The sequence below is a fragment of the Python bivittatus genome, unplaced genomic scaffold, assembly GCF_059951505.1.
Source record: "Python bivittatus isolate LINGU-HERP-01145 unplaced genomic scaffold, Pbiv_v1 ctg000470_np1212, whole genome shotgun sequence".
NCBI classification, from domain to species: domain Eukaryota; kingdom Metazoa; phylum Chordata; class Lepidosauria; order Squamata; family Pythonidae; genus Python; species Python bivittatus.
In genome coordinates this window covers 629,641-650,329 of record NW_028277065.1, presented here as the reverse complement: position 1 = coordinate 650,329, position 20,689 = coordinate 629,641, and the positions used below count along the sequence as shown (strand labels likewise).

At 36.8% G+C, this 20,689-nt stretch overlaps 2 protein-coding genes across 2 annotated transcripts; both read right to left on the bottom strand.

Moving 5' to 3' along the window:
• Nucleotides 1-7,828: 7,828 nt before the first annotated feature.
• Nucleotides 7,829-10,514, bottom strand: LOC112542994 (olfactory receptor 14A16-like). The gene is made up of 2 exons (XM_025177036.2): nt 10,497-10,514; nt 7,829-8,746 (listed from the first exon to the last, which is right to left on the bottom strand). The coding sequence occupies exon 2, from the start codon at nt 8,693-8,695 to the stop codon at nt 7,829-7,831; it is 867 nt and encodes a 288-aa protein (XP_025032804.1). The 5' UTR covers nt 8,696-8,746; nt 10,497-10,514.
• Nucleotides 10,515-12,451: 1,937 nt separating this feature from the next.
• LOC148215517 (olfactory receptor 14A2-like) lies at nt 12,452-13,784 on the bottom strand. The gene is made up of 2 exons (XM_088142909.1): nt 12,890-13,784; nt 12,452-12,534 (listed from the first exon to the last, which is right to left on the bottom strand). The coding sequence occupies exons 1-2, from the start codon at nt 13,782-13,784 to the stop codon at nt 12,452-12,454; spliced, it is 978 nt and encodes a 325-aa protein (XP_087999035.1).
• Nucleotides 13,785-20,689: the final 6,905 nt, after the last annotated feature.

The window sequence follows — 20,689 nt, the reverse complement described above, 5'->3', positions numbered from 1 at the left end:
GGTTTACAAAATGGCACATGATGTTTCTAGAAAAAAGAACAGAAGGATAGTTATTTTATTTGGATTCAGCCTAAAACATTCTTTTAGGTTTTTGACTTTAAGGAGAATACACACACACACACACACACACACACACACACACACACATATATATATATATATATATATATATATATATATATATGAATCAGTTTCATCCTAAACTGTTAGATCTCCCATTTATTTTTGTATTTTTGTATTTCATCTTGTATATTTACTAGTTTCCATTTCTTTAAATTTTCAGGAAAAGACAAGGGGTGTTAATGGCAAAGCTCATTATGCTAGTTCTTGATGTCATTTTTGCCAAATTTCAATAGTACATTTTAGAGGATTCCCCCCCCCCCATTATTAAATACAAGTTCATCCATCGATTTCCTTTGTAATTATCATTCTTCAATCTCTATTCATTTTTTTTAACTGAATCTTTCCAAACAATGGAAATAGTGTTTCATTTGGAAATCTATAAACCTTAACATTAGCAAAATCCTATCCCTTTCTGAGATTTAAGATAAGAAGATTTTCTATTTATGTGTGGCTTTTTAATACATATTTTGTAAATATTTTTGCCATAAAATTAAGGTTTTTTGAGTTAAGGAGAATCACATTGTTTAAGAAATATATAGTAACATTTTTAAATTATTTTATTTGATACCAAGGATCATTGCAAGGGCATTTTGGGGAGAATTAGAAAGGCTGGGAGCCATTTCTCCACTGCCCTGCAAGAACAAAAGTGCTTTAAAAAGATCCTTGTATTATTTCCACATGTTTGATTTTGGTGTTATTATTAAACTTTAGGAATCAAGATAAAATTTCAGATAGAAACTCACACCCCAAAATAAAATGAACAGCAAGTTCTCCCCCCCCCATACTGAAAGCATTAATTTTCACAGCAAGCCACATGTTACAGCAATAAATGAACTTGATTATACAACTTCTAGTGATGACGTGATGAGGTAGATGTCACCGAAGGAGTGGGAACAGCACAATGGCTGAAATCGATGGCCAGAGGATGGCTTCTGGTCAGCAAAATCTCTCCGGAAAAAGGAAAGATTGTGGGATCACCCAGATATACTCTGGACAGGTACTACTTGTGGATAGACAGCAGGAATCAGGATTTGAGTGGTTGGCTGGTGAGTTTTTATCTTCTTAAAAAAGAAGATAAAAACTAATACAGACTAATATAAAATAAACAAGAAAAGAGGGAAAGCAAAGAGAAAGCAAAAAGTGCAAGAAAAAAAAAAGTAGAAAAAAAAAAGATACAAAGCAGGGCTTCCAATATTCTTCACAGCAGTTATAAGTACAATTATATTTTAACCTCTGTAAAGTTACATCATAATACTCTTCTATAATCTATCCTGTCTAATCATCAAAACCATAAATCACAAGTTCATTTTTTTTATTTTTATGCAAAAAGTCCATAAGAGGTTTCCAGTCACCAATAAATGTAGACAGTGTCTTTTCTCTAATCAAAGAAGTTAGTTTATCCATCTCAGCAAAATCTGTCAATTTCACCAACCATTCTTCCATAGTGAATAGTGTTAAATCTTTCCATCTCTGTGCATGTAATAATCACACCACAGGAATCATATATTGAAATTATCTTCCATGGATTTTTTTTCTAACTGTTTATCCCTTAGTCCTAATGGGAAAAGTTCTGGTTTCAACTGAATATTAATCTTTAAAATCCTCTGTATCAAAGTATGTATTTGAATCCACTTTTTTTTAGCTTTTTACGTCCACCAAGCATAATAAAATGTCACTTCATGTTGTTCACATTTCCAACATATATTTGAAGTACCTTTATACATTATAGATAAACCAATGTTCATTTCTTAATCACTTTTAGAACTATCTATTTACTATTTTTCAGATATTAAAAACTTTGAAACAGCAAGTTTGATCATATTCAGTGGGTGAGTTTCCTACAATCTTCAGTGAAAGAAATTTTTAAATACAAGTTTAAGGACTTAGCAATTTTTGGGAATAAATGGCAAAAGGGTGATTAGAATGTTGTTTTTTGTAAGTTATAAATGGACTAAGAGTCTAGATGGACGTGAAATGGGTTTTTGAAATTAATAATTAATAAATTGAAAACATGGAAAACAGCTGATGTTTAAAACTCTGGGGCGGGGGGAAACATGATAGGATGGGATTTTGAAGGCCAGACTCTAGAATGAGCTAGAAGGAAGTAAAGGTTATAATTAAAGAAGAACACCTATTCAACTTGTTAACACAGAATGGAGTAAAATACCTTAACATTGGATATTGTGGAGGATATTTGTGAACAATAGACTTAAAATAACTTTTTAAGAATGTCTGTCATCATAAATAGACTGTGTGTGAATGATTTTATGGAAGAGGAACTAGTTCTACTGGATAAGATGGAAATAGATTGGAACATGGATTTAAAAATGACTGATTACAAGAATGATCTGGAAAATGATGAAATACTGGATATATAAATGAAACTGACTGATGTTTTATTAATTAAAAAGGACATACAAGTATCAAACCAGGAAAGTGACTTGGGTAATTTTCCTATATTGGATTTACAAAGGAGACCTGTTAAAGTTTTGAAAGACTTGTTGAGAAGTGACAAAGGAAAAAGAAAAAGAAAAAAGAAAAAAAAGAAATCAAGTTTTAGGACATTATTTGAAGGGATTAAAGACTAGGATTGTTAAAAATAAAGTGAAGGAATATAAAGTTGGTTTATTTGATCAAGATTAAAATAGATGTTGTTATTTCTGGTAACTCTTAATGGACTTTTGCTGACCAGGACTGAACAATGAGGTTTTAAAGATTTGTCTATAGATAAGAGATGTGTTATGGGATAAAGTGATTGTTTATTGCATTCTAAGAGAAAGTGACAGGTTGTTAACATTGTTTATGCTTGTGATGAAGGGGGAGGTTACTTGTTTACATTTTCTTTTCTTTCTTTATTATATTCTTATTTTTTTCTTTCTTTTCTTTTCTATTCTTCCTTTTCTATTATTCTTCCCCCCCCCCTTTTTTTTTTGTCTATCCAAGATTGTTTATCCATTGATTTTCACAACAAGCCTGAAATGGCTCATTACAGCAATAAATAAGCTTGATTAAATAAACAAACAAACAAACAAATAAATAAATAAATAAAAGCACACCTCATGATAAATACAGTTGTAAGAATTCGGAAGGGGCTGCATGCAAAGTTCTTTAAAAATACAAGTAGATTTATTTAATACATTTTAAAATAAAAAAAAGCTTAATTAAATACACATTCTTCTCATCAATCAAAAATTTCATATGGATTTGAGTCAGGTGTGTTTTCAATGTCCAATTCTTCATAGTTTAAAGACTATTGACTTGTTGTTAATTACTTATTGTAAGTCAACTATTCAGTTACTAGAGGAAATATTTGTTTATGTATTTATTTATTTACTTACATTCTTACTTATTTGATATGATGACCAATAAAATATACAGTTAAAAGAACCCTGCCCCCACCCCAAACCCATAGTTTCAGTTTATCAGAATAAGCAACTTGTAAATTTCCTCCATGGAACAATGGAACATTAAGTTGTAGGAGTGTGCTTCAATGTTAAAATTAGCTTCACATTTGGGGGGGGAAAAAACCCCAAATAAAACAAAATTGATAAAAGCAGTTATATTTACTTCAAAATGCCTGGATTATATTTCCACAAATGGGCTTGTACCGCAACCAAAGTTCAGATGTCTCCCAACTTAAAGTTATAACATACAAGTTTATTTAAGATTTGTTAAATAAGGACATAATTCTCAGTTTAGGCAGATATTATCATAAATTTAATTTTGGTTTATAAGTGATATTATATTGGCAACCCAAATGTATTATTGCACAGTAATTCTAATACTAATTTGAAAGTTTAAACTTTGAAAATAATTCTCTTGTTGCTTCTATATATTTATAAATATTAACACACATACACAAACAGAGAGAGAGAGCAATATAACAGAGGTAAATACATTCCTAAGTATACATTTATGTTCATTGTCTGAGGAAGCCAGTAATCGCTGTACTGCTCATTCAATAAATATATAGAAAACTTACACACTTCCTTCTCAAACAGGTTTCTTTTGTGTCTGATACGGTTTCAGTTCCCAGCATTAAGTGCTCATCTGATCAGAAATGATGTTGCTAAAATCTCTCAGACAAGAAAAGTTAAGAAAGAGAAATGAATTTATTTATATCTCTCCTTGTCTCTCTGGTGATTTCTATTCATCCAGCAGGGGTTTAGCTTGTCTAAATCATGTAGCAGGGTTCAAATCAAGCAAATCCTATAAGGGAGAAACCTTTAAAAAAAATGTTTCTGCTTCTATAATGAAGTTATAATTTCTGTGTGTGGTCTCATCATGGCAATAAGGAATTAATAACAATCACAGCTTGTTTCTCTGTCTTCAAAAATGTCTTGGAAAATGTCCAAGATTCAATTAAAAGTTCTAACTTTTAACAAGATAACAAGAATAAAACTGGTAAATGCCATTTTAAACTATTAAAGAAAAAGCTATAGACATCAGAACACAAAGCTAATAGACAAAACAGAAAAAGACAGCAAAAACTAACACTCAAATGGTATTTCAAATTTTCAGAATGACATTATTATTATTGTTGTTGTATTAAAATGCATTTTAAAGAACATGCTAAATCTAAACCATACAAAATTACATTGTCTAATCTTGCCTCTCCATCAATATGAAGCCAGTTCAAAGGTTGAGAGATTAAGCCAAGGTTTAGCACTTCATATACATGTATCTTTCCAGGAATAGAAGATCTTCTTCTTCACTATTCTTCACACATAATATTTTCAAAGCCCTTCAGAAATAGACAAATTCCAAATTTTCAGAATATAATTTCACAGCAAATTAAAATCTTTGCATTTCTTCCAAGAACCTGGCTCACCATAGTAATAAGTAATAATATCTAAGCAGTGAGGAACTATCACTGGAGATGTTATCAATAATGTTTGTTTAAATCAACATGACAAACATTTTATTTATTTATTTAATTTATATGGCCTCCCATCTCACTAATCTTGACTGTGGGTGGCATACAACCAACAATTAACAGAATATCACATCTGTAAAAAAGAAAAAAAAACCCTTAAAAATACAAATAAAACCAAGATTGCAGGAGAATTAATCTAAACACAGTATTACCATTGCTCAGCCTCGCCATGGGATCCACAAGACCGCTGGAAAAGCCACATTTTCAGGGCCTTCCAAAAGTCTAACAGGGATGGGGCTAGCCTCACCTCAGGGGGTATAATGTTCCAGAGTACAGGAGCCACAGTAGAAAAGGCATGCTGTCTGGGTCCTGTCAGATGGAATTCTTTAGCAGATAGAACCTGCAACCTACCCCCCTGTTTGACCTGATGGGACAAGTAGATGGGATTGGGAAGAAGTGGTCCCTCATATAGCCTGGTCCCAGACCATGTAGGGCTTTAAAGGTTAAACCAGAACCTTGAATTGCACCTGGAAGCAAACCGTCAGCCAGTGCAGCTCACAGAACAAAGATGTAACATGTGTCATCCTAGGATCACACATAACTGTCCATGCAGTCACATTCTGCACCAGTTGCAGCTTTCAGATACTTTTCTAGGGCAGCCCTATGTAAAGTGCATTACACTAATCCATTCTGGAGGTGACCAGGGCATGGGTGACTGTGAGTAGAGCCTCATGATCCGGGAAAAGGTGCAACTGGGGTACAACATGAAGCTGTACAAAGGCCCTCCTACCCATGATTGTTACCTGCTCCTTGAGCAGAAGGCATGAGCCTAGAAGGACCTCCAGATTATGCACCAGATCTGTCTGGGGTAATACCACCCCATCCTTTACCAAAGATGGTAAAGTGTCAGATCCAGAAGGCCCAAAAACCTAGAGCCACTCAGTCTTGCCAGGGTTCAGTTGAAGCCTGTTGCTCCCCATCCAGATCCCCACAGTCTCCATCCACCAGGGCAAGACATTAACAACATTGCTTAGTTCACCGGGGTGGAGATGTATAATTGGATATCATCAGCATACTCATGATACCTCACCCCATGGTGAAAAATTATCTCACCCGGCGGCTTCATGTTACATAGGAGTGGAGAGAGTACAGAACCCTGTGGCATCCCACATAGTAGGTGCTATAGGAGGGACCTTTTACTCCCAATCAACATCAACTGGTACTGGCTCAGTAGGAAGAAGGAGAATCAGCCCAATACTTTGCTGTCTACTCCCAACCCATGCAGCCAATCTAGAAGGATACCATTGTTGGTGGTATCAAAGGCTGCTGAGAGGTCAAGGAGACCAAGGATAGTTGTACTATGCCTGTCCCACTTCCTCCAGAGATCATCCAAAAGTATTATCAATGCCATTTCCATCCTATGCCTAGGCCTAAATCCTGAATGAAAGGGGTCCAAATAATCTGCTTCATCCAGGGTCTGCTGAATCTGCTATGCAACCCCCTTCTCCACAACCTTCTGTAAGAATGGGAAGTTAGATACTGGATGAAAATTGTCCAGTATAGTGGGATCCAGCAATAGCTTCTTGAGGAGGGGGCAAACCAAAGTCTCCTTAAGGGAAGCTGGGGAAAAAAACCAGGGATGAATTAACCACCACTAGAACCCAACCACATGACATAGCCTGACCAAACTTAGCTAGCCAGGAAGGTCATGGAATTAAGGAGCAAGTTGGTGATCTCACAGTCATAAGGACCTATCCATTTCCTCAGGTCTAACAGGTTCAAACCTTCTGTACATGGATGACATCAAGCTGTATGCTAGGGTTAGGGTTCGACCAGCTACAAGTACCTTGGTATCCTACATCACATGGGAACCACGATGAGGAAGCAAGGAAGACAGCAACATCCAAGTACCACCAACCTACAGGACCATATTGTCCTCTTTCAGGCCAGCACACACATGCACACAAAGAGGTGTTTGGAATACTTTACTAAAAAATGGCTTGGTAAGGTAAATACAAGTGCAAACACACATACACACATAATAAAACAACATGGTGGGTGGGTGTATAGATGGCTGGCTGGCTGGCTGGCTGGCTGGCTGGCTGGCTGGCTGGCTGGCTGGCTGGCTGACGGCTAGATAGATAGATAGATAGATAGATAGATAGATAGATAGATAGATAGATAGATAGATAGATAGATAATTATCTATCTATCTATGAACATGAAGCAGGAAAAGAGTTTAATCATTTTTTTTTTAATGATGGCTGGACCATATAAAATGTTCTCATTCCAACTGCCATGAATGTGCCAAATGTCCAGGATTTTATAACTGGGGCAAACAGCGATGACCTGATTCTCCTGTTCGTGCATCAAGATAATCAGTCAATCAAATTCTCATTTTTATTTTGCCAAACTTTTAGTGCAGAGGTAGGCAACCTGGTGCCTCCAATTCCCTTTTGGAATCAGCTTTTATTATCCCTCTCTAGAAATGAAGACAGTGGTACAAAACATCTGGAAACATTTTAAGTTTTCCTATAGTTGCTTTGTTAGTGTTTCATGTAATTATTAAAGAAATTTTAATTGTTCCTGCTTTGGGCCCCAAAGCTCCAATTTTAGTGAGAATAACCAAACAGTTTTGGAAGAAACTCAGCTTTTTCAAACTTAGTGAACATATATGTGAAAAATATACAGAAAATATTTATTGGAATATGACAAATTATACAGGAGCTGCACATTAAAATTTTAGTACAATAGATTTTATTATTTACACATATAGAGAGATAACCCCACCCCCAAGGTTTGGTAGAATATTATGATAAAGCAAAAAAATCACTTTCCCAAAGAATTAAGAACAAACCTGTTAAGTTGTATTTGAAAATTACCAAATAAATTCCACAAGGCATTTTGGAACTCCTTATTTCTCATGCTGTAAATAAATGGATTCAGCATAGGAGGAAGGATTGCATATATCACCACAAAGGTTAATTCCAGATCAGATGAAGTGTTACTGGGTGGCCTTAAATAAACAAAGAGTCCAGTGGACATCATCAAGGAGAAGACACTGAGGTGAGGGAGGCACGTGCGGATGGCTTTTTTCTGTCCATGTACAGAAGGAATTTTGAGCACGGCAGTGAAAATCCACACATACGTTGCAACAACAAAGACAAAACATCCACATATTAGGATACCACAAAAGGCAATAAATCCAACTTCAACTAGGTATAAGTCAGAGCAAGAGAGTTTAAGTAATTTGGGAATTTCACAAAAAAACTGATCAACCTTATTGGAACAGAACCTTATCGAAAATGTGCCACTTGTATGCAATATCGCATAAAGAAGACTAACAATCCAGACAATGGCTACCATCTGGATACAGGCTTCTTTATTCATGATGGTCTCATATTGGAGAGGATTACAAATTGCAACATGACGGTCATGAGCCATTACTGTTAAAAGGAAGTACTCAGAGGCCTCAAAACACAGTAAGAAAAAAACTTGAACAATGCATTCAGAATAAGAAATGAGCCTGCTGTTCATGAGTGAATTAACCATAGATTTGGGTACAATGACTGAAATGGAACCTATATCCATAAGGGCCAAATTCATTAAGAAGAAATACATTGGAGAGTGCAAACGATGATTTGTGATGATTACAATAACAATGAAAATGTTGCCTGCAAGGGAGGTTAGGTACATTGCTAGGAACAGGAGAAAGTATAAGATCTGTAGTTTATAGACTTCAGAAAACTCCAGGAGTAGGAATTCAGTAGGGGTGGTAAGATTTGGCATCCTGGGTGGAAGTTTAAAGTGTGTCATTATCTGTAGGAGAAAAAAACAAACAAATTATTTGCAAATAATTAGTACTTACGACTGATTGCCCATTGTTGAAAACTTTTATGCAGATCCATTCAGTTCATGTTGATCCTTGAAAGCTGAAGAATAGAAAAGGATGGGGATCATGATTTCATATATTCTCCTTATCCTCATAGTAGTTAGCAGTCATATTTTTTTAAGTCTGATAAAACTTCAGAAGGCAGAATTTTAAGCATCATAAATCATCAAAATATTTCTATAATTGGTGTTATTTTAACATCCAGCCCTCCCATCACCAAGAAACACAAATACACATGACGTGTCCAACAGAGTGACTAAAGTTACTCAGCTCTAGTTTGTTGTAGCTAAGTATTCCTTATTCATCATGTCAAAAAGAAAAGAGGCCAAGCTATATTTCTTCTCTTAAAATGGTATAATATATTGTCTAAATACTGTAATAAAAACAACTTTTATAAGAACATTGTCCTTGGTGAACACTGGTTCAAGAGAGAGATATAGACATAGGGATGTGCAGACATAAAGTATATACAGTAGTTTTTGGACAGTCTTACAAGAATTCTCATTCAAATTTCTGATCATTCTACAAAGAGCTATCTGTTATGGAGGGTGAAACTGCTAGTTTATGTAATATTTTTTGCAGCAATAATGTGTTCAGAAACATAATTATTTAGTCCAACTAGTTTTATAGGAATAAATACAAGATGTGATGAACTCAAAGCATCATTTCTTTGCAATCTAATGTACAGATCTAGACCTATCAAAGCAGTTTTTCACTGGTTGCCATACAAATAAGGCAATATATACACTTCTTTAGCAACAGTAAAAGTAGTAGAAGGAAAAACAGGAAGGTATATGGTGGAAAATATAGAAATAAATGATTGATAGATAGATAGATGATAGATAGATAGAATAAAAATTTAGATAGATGAGAGAGAGAATGAAAATTAGAATAACGAAAGGAAAGGCATTGACTTACTTTGCTCATAATCAAGAATAAATGTAATCCTACTTCTAACCTGGTTTTTGCTCAATAGACTTTCACATTTATGTATTCATTGAAGCATCTAAATTCCTCCTTTGAAACTGGGCATTGCGTGTATAATCTCTTCTAGGCAAAATTGGCTCTAATTCATCTTTTGCATGGGAGGAAAATATATATAATCTGTACTTTTTAGATCTGCTTAGTCCCCAGGAGTCCTGCATAACTGCTCTCCAAAAGTATTGGTGTCCCCGCCCCTTCCCCACCACAGTAGATTTGGTTCTATTTTCTTACTGAATGTAAACAGCTAATAAACATGGAAACATGCATATTTCAGGAGACCTTTTCCCACTGAGTATAATTGATCAATAACTATCATTAGATCATGACTTGTTATCATTCTCCGCAAATGAATAAAAGTATAAATGTAATTCCACTCAATATATGGATTTTTTTTTTTTACTGATTTTATGGAATCCATAGAAACTTTTTTCCTACCCTTGGTCAGGACATGTGAATTTATGTCTAATCTATCTTAGTTTTTGTTTGTTTATCTACCATGAAAGAAATACCAATTGTGAGGTATGTGTATTGGTGTATTATAATTAGAACATCTGTAAATTCATATCTGTCACCTCATCAGCAACTAATATGATTATAAATTCCTTTGGCATAAACCCTAACCCCCACAACTAAAAACAAATGAACAAAAATGTTATCTTCCCTTCTGCAGGACTTTAAAAAACAGGCTACTGTAAGTGTTTTCACATTTTGTGATACCACAGCCCTATCGATTAATACATTAATATTGCTAACTCCCTCATGAATAAAACTAATGGTTTCATTGGGCTCAGGATTGTGCAAAAATAAATATCCCATTTCCTAAAAGATAAATAACTTCAATCATACTTTCTTTATCAAAACTTACTTTATCAGCAGTACTGTTAACCATCTTTAGCTTTTTTCCTACCATCCAGCAAATCTATTTCTGTTATAAAAGTTGGTCTGCTGCACGGTCCATCTGAAGCCTTGGTGGTTGCCTGGAATAAAAAGGCAGCTGAGACTTTGGATCAGATTGTGCCTATGCAACCTCTCCCCTACTGAGGTTCCTGTAACTCCCCATGATTTATGGAGGGGCTGACGGAGATGAAACAGAAAAGAGATGTCTAGAGCATCTAATGACAAACTCAACCGAACACGAGTTAAGGCTGCTATTAAGGCCTAACTTGTGGCAGTAAGGGTGGTGAAGTGACAGTATTCCTCCTCTCTTATTGCATCTGCAAATTGTTGCCCTTCAGCCCTGTTTCAGATGGTAGGAGCCCTCTTCGGTAAAGGGGCCTGGAAAACCTTTTGCAAGGTTGTGCAGAGGAATTTGCTCAGCATCTGTCAGATAAAATCACTTGGATTCATTTGCAACTGTGACATTATTTTCTAAAGACCACCTGAACAGGTGTCTTTATTATTAGTAGTATTATATTAGTATTATTAGTATTATAACATACTGTCAAAGATTTTTATAAAACAACTTTTATTGATTATCCAGCCATTGTATTTCAGGATGAAGGATGAAGATATAATGGTTATATGTGTTTCCTGACTATAAATATTTTCAATAAAGACAGACACAGATAAATAGTATACAGTAAAAAGTATACTTGTGAAAAACACATTTATGGAAACATATTTATGTTCCCAATTATATACTACCATCATAAACACAAGACAGACATTTGCATACATAAAACATTTGTGGATACAGAAATCAGTTGCTGTACCAGAATATGCAGGGACTTTGGGTTCAGAAGAGACAAAATCCATCTATATTTCAGGAGACTCCCTGCATATACTAAAGAGGAGAACATGTTCCATTCCTCCCTGTAAGGGATTAAATGCCATAAATGTCTATTTATATTCTAATGTTACAGAGAATATGCATTGGTGAAAATTTCTGAGCAACCATGCCAAACTCTCCTCTTCATCATGAGACACTGAATGTCCTCCCTAGTTTTTCCTCAGCCACCCATGAATAAAATTATGTTCACCCCATTATATGGGGTAAAATCATTTGTTTATTTTTGGCAAAAAATATAATTTCCACAGGTTCCGCTCTGCTGACATGACCCACTCTATGAAGTGGGAGAAAAGAGAAGTACAATAAACTCTTTAGTTCTTCTTTCAACATAGGAAAACTACAGGCAAAAGAAAACACTGACACCATTGAAGGATCCAAAACTTAGTCCACATGTTTTATTGCAAACTTATGCTCAATAGAGCATTCCAGATTCCTCTTTCTATCAGCAATTTCTTCTTCAATAGGCTGGACTTTTGCTATACATTTCCATTAGCGACATGTACTGCTTTTCTGGGTTGCACTGCTGCTGCTGTTGCTGTTGCTGTTGCTGTTGCTGTTGCTGCTGCTGCTGCTGCTGCTGCTGCTGCTGCTCCTCCTCCTCCTCCTCCTCCTCCTCCTCCCTCTTCCCCTTCCCCCCCTCCTCCTTGTTATTAAAGTGGCATAAAAGCAATTGTAATAAATAAATAAAAACATTATTTTCTCCCTGCCCTTGCCCCCTATCCCAAATATATGGTAACATTCTTTAAAATAACTCCTGGAGTATCATTCCATTCCATTATTTCAATATTCAACTTTTGTGGAAGTATGGAAATCTGAACCTAGTAAATAAGTAAAGTAAAGTAAAATTAAATCTCATGGATAATAATTTGGCTGGCAAAATAAAATATGCCATCAAGTTCTCTTCTCTTCTCTTCTCTTCTCTTCTCTTCTCTTCTCTTCTCTTCTCTTCTCTTCTCTTCTCTTCTCTTCTCTTCTCTTCTCTTCCCTTCCCTTCCCTTCCCTTCCTTTTTTCATTTTGCATATTAAGTAGGATTAATATTGAGTTTAATTACTGTCCAGAATACCCTGGCTATGCCTACAAAAAATAGGTATTTCAAAATAAATTATGAAGTATACATATCATGCAGGGAAGAAGTCTGTTTGGAAAATAGAATCCTACATTTCCAATAACTTTGAAACAAACCTGAAAGGGTGTGGAAACGTTGCCTAAAATTTAAGAACTTACACAAGGCATTCTGAAACTCTTTATTTCTAATGCTGTAGATGAATGGATTCATCATAGGAGGAATAATCACATATATCACGGCAAAAGCTAAGTCTAAATCAGATGAACTGTTGCTGGGAGGTCTGGCATAAACAAAAAACCCAATACAAATAAGCAGCGAGACAACAATGAGGTGTGGGAGGCAGGTGGAGAGGGCCTTTTGCCGTCCCTGTACAGAAGGGATTTGAAGTACAGCTCTGAAGATCCATACATAACTTACAATGATGAAGATAAAACATCCCACCCCTAGGCTAGCACCCACTATGAGAAGAACAACTTCCACTAGGTATAGGTTAGAGCAAGAAAGTTTCAGTAGTTTGGGGATTTCACAGAAAAATTGGTCAACTTTATTGGAACAGAAAGTTATTGAAAATGTGCCACTGGTGTGCAATATGGCATAAAGAAAACCAACTACCCACACAATGGCTACCATTTCAATGCAGGCTCCACTGTTCATTATTGCTTCATATTGTAATGGATTGCAAATAGCAACATGTCGGTCATGTGCCATTACTGTTAAGAGAGAGATTTCAGATGCATCAAAGAAAAAGAAAAAGAAAACTTGAATGGCACATTCAGGATAAGAAATAAAATTGCTGTTCCTGAGTGAATTCAACATGGATTTGGGTACAATGGCTGAAATGGAACCTATATCAATAATTGCTAAGTTCATTAAGAAGAAGTACATTGGTGTGTGCAGATGATGGTCAAGAGTAATTGAAATGATGGTGAAAAGATTCCCCAGCAGGGTGATCAGGTATACGGCTAGAAATAGGGAGAAGTGTAAGATCTGTAACTCTCGAACTTGAGAAAATTCCAGAAGCAGGAACCCAGAGTCGGATGTAAGATTTGGCATTCTGTGCTCTCTGTGGGAAGAACAGCAAAAGGGATTAGTAGAAATTGATTGCTCTGTTAATGCAAAGTACTTACACTGAATAATTTAATTTATGTTGACTAATGAGATGAAAAATTCTGTCTAGGAGAAAGGTTGATATTTAAATCAGCCTTATCTTCTTAGTAAAGGAACAGTATTTCAGTCACTGGAAATTTCCACTCTAAATTTATTTGGCTGTAACATTTTTATAAGGGAGATTTCTCAACAAGTAGACAATTAAGTAATGTATTTAAAAAAAGAATATGTATATATATTAGTCCATGTTTAACATTGAGAGAAATCATCACTTCCTGACTGTGATAAAAGAATATAGTTTGGCAATTCTTCCACTTGTCCATTTGTTGTTTTATTGGTTCCCCATATCTACTTGCTGCACATCTGAAAAGTACCAGCACCAGAGAAGTCAAATTAGTCTATTCCTATCAGCCCTTAAAACCCCTAGATCCTCTAAAAGGGAATTGAAATATTAATGGGCAAATTAAAAGAATTTGCTGCATTAGCAGGCTTTAAGATTAATAAACAGAAGATGAAGATGTTACCAAAAAAATATAAACATAGAAGGTCAAACATAATTTATGAATAAAATGGGTTTTAAGATTGAGAAGAAAGTAAAATATATGAATATCACTATGACAAATATGAACTGCATGTAATTTCAAATTAAATATGTTAAGACATGGAATAAAGTTAAAAAGACATGTTAAGATGGGAGAAACTACAACTGTCTTTGCTGAAAAGAATTTCTGTGAAAAAAATGAATGTCTTGCCTAGAATGATGTTTTTGTTTCAGACAATACCTGTTTTGACAACTGATGCATCATTTAAACAGTGGCAGAACGGTATACCTAAATTTGTATGTCAATGGAAAAAAAAGACACAAGTTAAATATAAGGTGTTACAAGATGCAAGGAAGAGGAGGATTGGGTCTACCTGATTTGAAATGGTATTTTGCAGCTTTGTGTTTGATTTGGATGAAAAAGAGGGTGCTGCTGAGAAATATAAGGCCCTTGGATTTCGAAGGACACAACCTGAGATTTGGGTGGCATGGATATTTGTGGTACAACAAAATCAACGTTAATATGGATTTTAAAAACAATTATGTTAGATGTGCCATATTGAGAATATGGAAAAGATACAAACCCAGGTTCTGCCCAAAAACACCTTCATGGCTGTCAGCACAAGAACCATTTTTTAGCTTTCTCGTTGATCTCTTTCTTTTGTTCTTTTCTTACTTTATACTACTTTGCATTAGTTTTTACCTTCATTTTCAGGAAATATATATACAGTCCTGTGAAAAAGAAAGTATGGTTTTACGTATTAGGATATAATAAAAATCATTTGGTCCTTAGCAGTTCTCAAAAGTAGCTAAATACAACCTCAGATGAACAACAACACATGACATATTACACCATGTCATCATTTATTTTACAGAAAGAAAGCCAAAATGGAGACGCCAGCTATGAAAAAGTAAGTATACCCTTACTGCTCTCATAGGTATGAAGAGGCTAAGTAGCAGCCAGGTTGTTGTTGTTTAGTCGTTAAGTCGTGTCCGACTCTTCGTGACCCCATGAACCATATTGCGCCAGGCCTTCCTGTTCTTCACTGCCTCCCTGAGTTTGCCCAGTTTCATGCTCATTGCTTCAGTGATGCTATCTAACCATCTCATCCTCTGCCGTCCTCTTCTCCTTTTGCCTTCAATCTTTCCCAGCATCAGGGTCTTCTCCAAAGAGATCTCTCTTCGCATTAGGTGACCAAAGTATCTGAGCTTGAGCTTCATTATCGATCTTCCAATGAGCAATCAGGGTTGATTTCCTTTAAGATTGACTGGTTTGACCTCCTAACAGTCCAGGGGACTCTCAAGAGTCTTCTCCAGCACCGCAGTTCAAAGGCATCAATTCTTCGGCGCTCAGCCTTTTTTATGGTCCAGCTCTCACAGCCATACATTACTACTGGAAAATCCATAGCTTTGACTATGCGGATCTTTGTCGGCAAGGTGACGTCTCTGCTTTTTAATATGCTATCTAGGCTTGCCATAGCTTTCCTCCCAAGGAGCAAGCGTCTTTTAATTTCATGGCTGCAGTCTCCGTCTGCGGTGATCTTGGAGCCCAAATAAATGAAGTCTGTTACTGCTTCCATTTCTACCCCTTCTATTTGCCAGGAATTGATGGGTCCAGATGCCATGATCTTAGTTTTTTTAATGTTGAGTTTCAAGCCAGCTTTTGCACTCTCCTCTTTCACCCTCATCAAGAGGCTCTTTAGTTCTTCTTCACTTTCTGCCATTTGGGTGGTATCGTCCGCATATCTGAGGTTGTTGATGATTCTCCCTGCAATCTTGATTCCGGCTTGTGATTCTTCCAGCCTGGCATTTCTCATGAAGTACTCTGCATATAGGTTAAATAAGCAGGGTGACAGTATACAGCCTTGTCGTACACCTTTCCCTATTTTGAACCAATCGGTTGTTCCATGACCGGTTCTAACTGTTGCTTCTTGGCCCGCATACAGATTTCTCAGGAGACAGGTAAGGTGGTCTGGTACTCCCATCTCTTTAAGAATTTGCCACAGTTTGTTGTGATCCACACAATCAAAGGCTTTTGCATAGTCAATGAAGCAGAAGTAGATATTTTTCTGGAACTCTCGTGCTTTCTCCATGATCCAGCGAATGTTGGCGATTTGATCTCTAGTTCCTCTGCCTCTTCGAAACCCAGCTTGTACATCTGGTAATTCTCGGTTCATGTATTGCTGAAGCCTAGCTTGTAGGATTTTGAGCATAACCTTGCTAGCATGTGAAATGAGTGCAATTGTGCGATAGTTTGAGCATTCTTTGGCGTTGCCCTTCTTTGGAATTGGAACATAAACTGACCTTTTCCAATCCCGTGGCCACTGTTGCGTTTTCCAAACTTGCTGGCATATTGAGTGCAGCACTTTAACACCATCATCTTTTAGTATTTTAAATAACTCAGCTGGAATACTGTCATCTCCACTAGCTTTGTTGTTAGCAATGCTTCCTAAGGCCCACTTGACTTCACTCTCTAGGATGTCTGGCTCAAGGTCAGTGATCACACCAGCGTGGACATCAGGGACATTAAGATCTTTCTTGTATAGTTCTTCTGTGTATTCTTGCCACCGCTTCTTAATCTCTTCTGCTTCTGTTAGGTCCCTGCCTTTTTTGTCCTTTATCATGCCCATCTTTGCACTAAACGTTCCTTTCATATCTCCAATTTTCTTGTAGAGATCTCTAGTCTTCCCCATTCTATTGTTTTCCTCAATTTCTTTGCATTGTTCATTTAAGAAGGCTTTCTTATCTCTCCTTGCTATTCTCTGGAAATCTGCATTCAGTTGCTTATATCTTTCCCTTTCACCCTTGCTTTTCGCATTCCTTCTTTCCACAGCTATTTGTAAAGCCTCAGCAGACAGCCATTTTGCTTTCTTGCATTTCTTTTTCTTTGGGAAAGTTTTAGTTGCTGCCTCCTGTACAATGTTACGGACCTCCGTCCATAGTTCTTCAGGCACTCTGTCTACCAAATCTAATCCTCTAAATCTATTCATCACCTTCACTGTGTACTCACAAGGAATATGATCTAAGTCATACCTGAGTGGTCTAGTGGTTTTCCCTACAATCTTCAATTTAAGCCTAAATTTTGCAGTATGAAGCTCATGATCTGAGCCACAGTCAGCTCCTGGTCTTGTTTTTGCTGTCTGTATAGAGCTTCTCCATCTTTGGCTGCTAAGTATATAATCAATCTGGTTTCGGTATTGAACATCTGGTGATGTCCATGTGTAGAGTCGTCTCTTGTGTTGTTGGAAAAGAGTGTTTGCTATGACTAGCTTGTTCTCTTGACAGAACTCTATTAGCCTTTGCCCTGCTTCATTTTGTACTCCAAGGCCAAACTTGCCTGTTATTCCAATTACTCCTTGACTTCCTACTTTAGCATTCCAATCCCCTATGATGAAAAGGACATCTTTTTTTGGTGCTAGTTCTAGAAGGTGTTGTAGGTCTTCATAGAAGCGGTCAACTTCAGCTTCTTCAGCATCAGTGGTTGGGGCATAGACTTGGATGACTGTGATATTGAATGGTTTGCCTTGGATACGCACTGAAATCATTCTGTCGTTTTTGAGGTTGTACCCCATTACTGCCTTTCCCACTCTCTTATTGACTATGAGTGCAACTCCATTTCTTCTAAGGGTTTCTTGCCCACAGTAGTAGATATAATGGTCACCCGAATTAAATTCACCCATTCCCGTCCATTTCAGTTCGCTGATTCCCAAGATGTCGATGTTCAATCTTGTCATCTCATGTTTGACCACATCCAGCTTGCCTTGGTTCATAGATCTTACATTCCAGGTACCTATACAATATTGTTCTTTACAGCATCGGACCTTCTTTTCGCTTCCAGATACATCCACAGCTGAACGTCCTTTCAGCTTTGGCCCAGCCGCTTCACTCTTTCTGGAGCTACTTGGAATTGCCCTCCGCTCTTCCCCAGTAGCATATTGGACACCTTCCGACCTGAGGGGCTCATCTTCCGGCGTCATATCTTTTAGCCTTTTAACATTGTCCATGGGGTTTTCTTGGCAAGGATACTGGAGTGGGTTGCCATTTCCTTCTCCAGTGGACCACATTTTGTCAGAACTCTCTGTCATGACCTGTCCGTCTTGGGTGGCCCTGCACGGTATAGCTCATGGCTTCACTGAGTTACGCAAGCCCCTTCGCCACAACAAGGCAGTGATCCATGAAGGGGAGCAGCCAGGTGCTGCTAATCAAATGCCCTTGATCAATTGATCATCAGCAAGTGTGACTATCTCTTTAGCAACCAAAGTTTTAGAAGTTTGCTGGTCTTGAGCATTGAGGTGTATGTTAACACAATGCCAAAGAGTAAAAACATCAGCAATAAACTTAGAGAAGCAATTGTTGCTGCCCATCAATCTGGGAAGGGTTATCAGGCCTTTTCCAAACAATTTAAAGTCTCTCCTTCTACAGTGAGGAAGATTATTCACAAGTGGAAAACATTCAAGACAGTTGCCAATCTTCCCAGGAGTGGATGTCCCAGCAAATTCACCCCAAGGTCAGACCATGCAATGATCAGAGAAATTGCAAAAATCCAAGAGTTACATCTCAGACTCCATAGGTCTCAATTGGCATGTTAAATGTTCAAGTTTATGACAGTACAATTAGAAAAAGACTGAACAAGTCTGATTTGTTTGGAAGGGTTGCCAGGAGAAAGCCTCTTCTCTCTAAAAAGAACATGGCAGTAAAGCTTCAGTTTGCAAATCCCAAGACTTCTGGAACACTTTGGACAGACGAGACCAAAGTGGAGATGTTTGGACATAATGCACAGTGCCACATTTGGCAAAAACCAAACACAGCATAGCAGCACAAACTTCTCATACCAACCGTCAAGCACGGTGATGGAGGGGTGATGATTTGGGCTTGTTTTGCAGCCACAGGACCTGGGCACCTTGCAGTCATTGAGTTGACCATGGACTCCTCTGTATACCAAAGTATTCTAGAGTCAACTATGAGGCCATCTGTCCGACAGCTAAAGCTTGGCTGACATTGGATCATGCAACAAGACCATGATCCCAAGCAGACCAGCAGATCTACAACAGAATGGCTGAAAAAGAAAAGAATCAAGATGTTGCAATGGCCCAGTCAAAGTCCAGACCTCAACCGTGCATAAACAAATGCCCGCAAATCTCAATGAACTGAAGCAATGTTGTAAAGAAGAGTGGGCCAAAATTCCTCCACAACAATGTGAAACACTGATAAAATCATACAGAAAACAATTACTTCAAGTTATTGTTGCTAAAGGTCGTTCTACAAGCGATTGAATCATGAGGTATACTTAGTTTTTCACATAGGGCTTTTCCATTTTGGCTTTATTTTTGTAAAATAAATGATGACATGTTGTAATATGTCATGTGTTGTTGTTCATCTGAGGTTGTATTTAGCTACTTTTGAGAACTGCTAAGGACCAGATGATTTTTATTATGTCCTGATACGTAAAACAATAGAACTCAAAGGGGGTGTACTTTCTTTTTCACATACACACACATACACACAAACACATATATGTATGTGTGTGTATATATATGTCCGAAGCTATATACTGCCATATTCAGTTTAACTGTGAGTCTCAGAGATCAGTTCGTATGTATTAAATCTTCATATGTACATGCATACCAATCTTGCTATTCCCCTTCTTGGTAAACAGTGTTATGTTGTATTATGCAAAGCACAGAAGAGTGAGAAGTAGTCAGCAAAATAAACTAAGGCATGAGAGAGAGAGGGGAAAAAAAAGAAATCTCAGTGAACCTAGATTACTAGCGCCATTCACTGTACTTCTTATATTGTTAACCTTATAAACAATTGCTACTTCCATTACAGACCAAGAAGAAGCCACATCTGCGGCCATCATCTGCTGTGCAATACAGTCAAAATATCTGATGGAACAGCAGCAACAACAATCTTGGTTTTTTGCATTGACCAGCTCCTTTATACTGTGATGCAATGATGTGTAGAAAAGGCATTTTGCAAGTTACCACATCTAGGGCATTCTTATGAATAGGACTTGACTTTATTATTTAAGACAATACTTGGAAGGATATAACAAATAAAAGATGAATGGTCACAGTCTCAGATAATAAATACATAGATAATAAATGATGAAGATAGTTACTTACTTTTCCTGAAAATTTCACTCAAGGGTATTTGCAATTTCAGTTCAGTGTTGTTTTACATAATTCAGCACATTCCTTTCTATTCACTGAAGCATTGTTATTCTTCCTTTGAAAATTGCTACATTATTCATGCTGTTTCCTCCAATGTGGTATTTAAAGGATTCACTGGATCTGAAGCAAGTTTCATC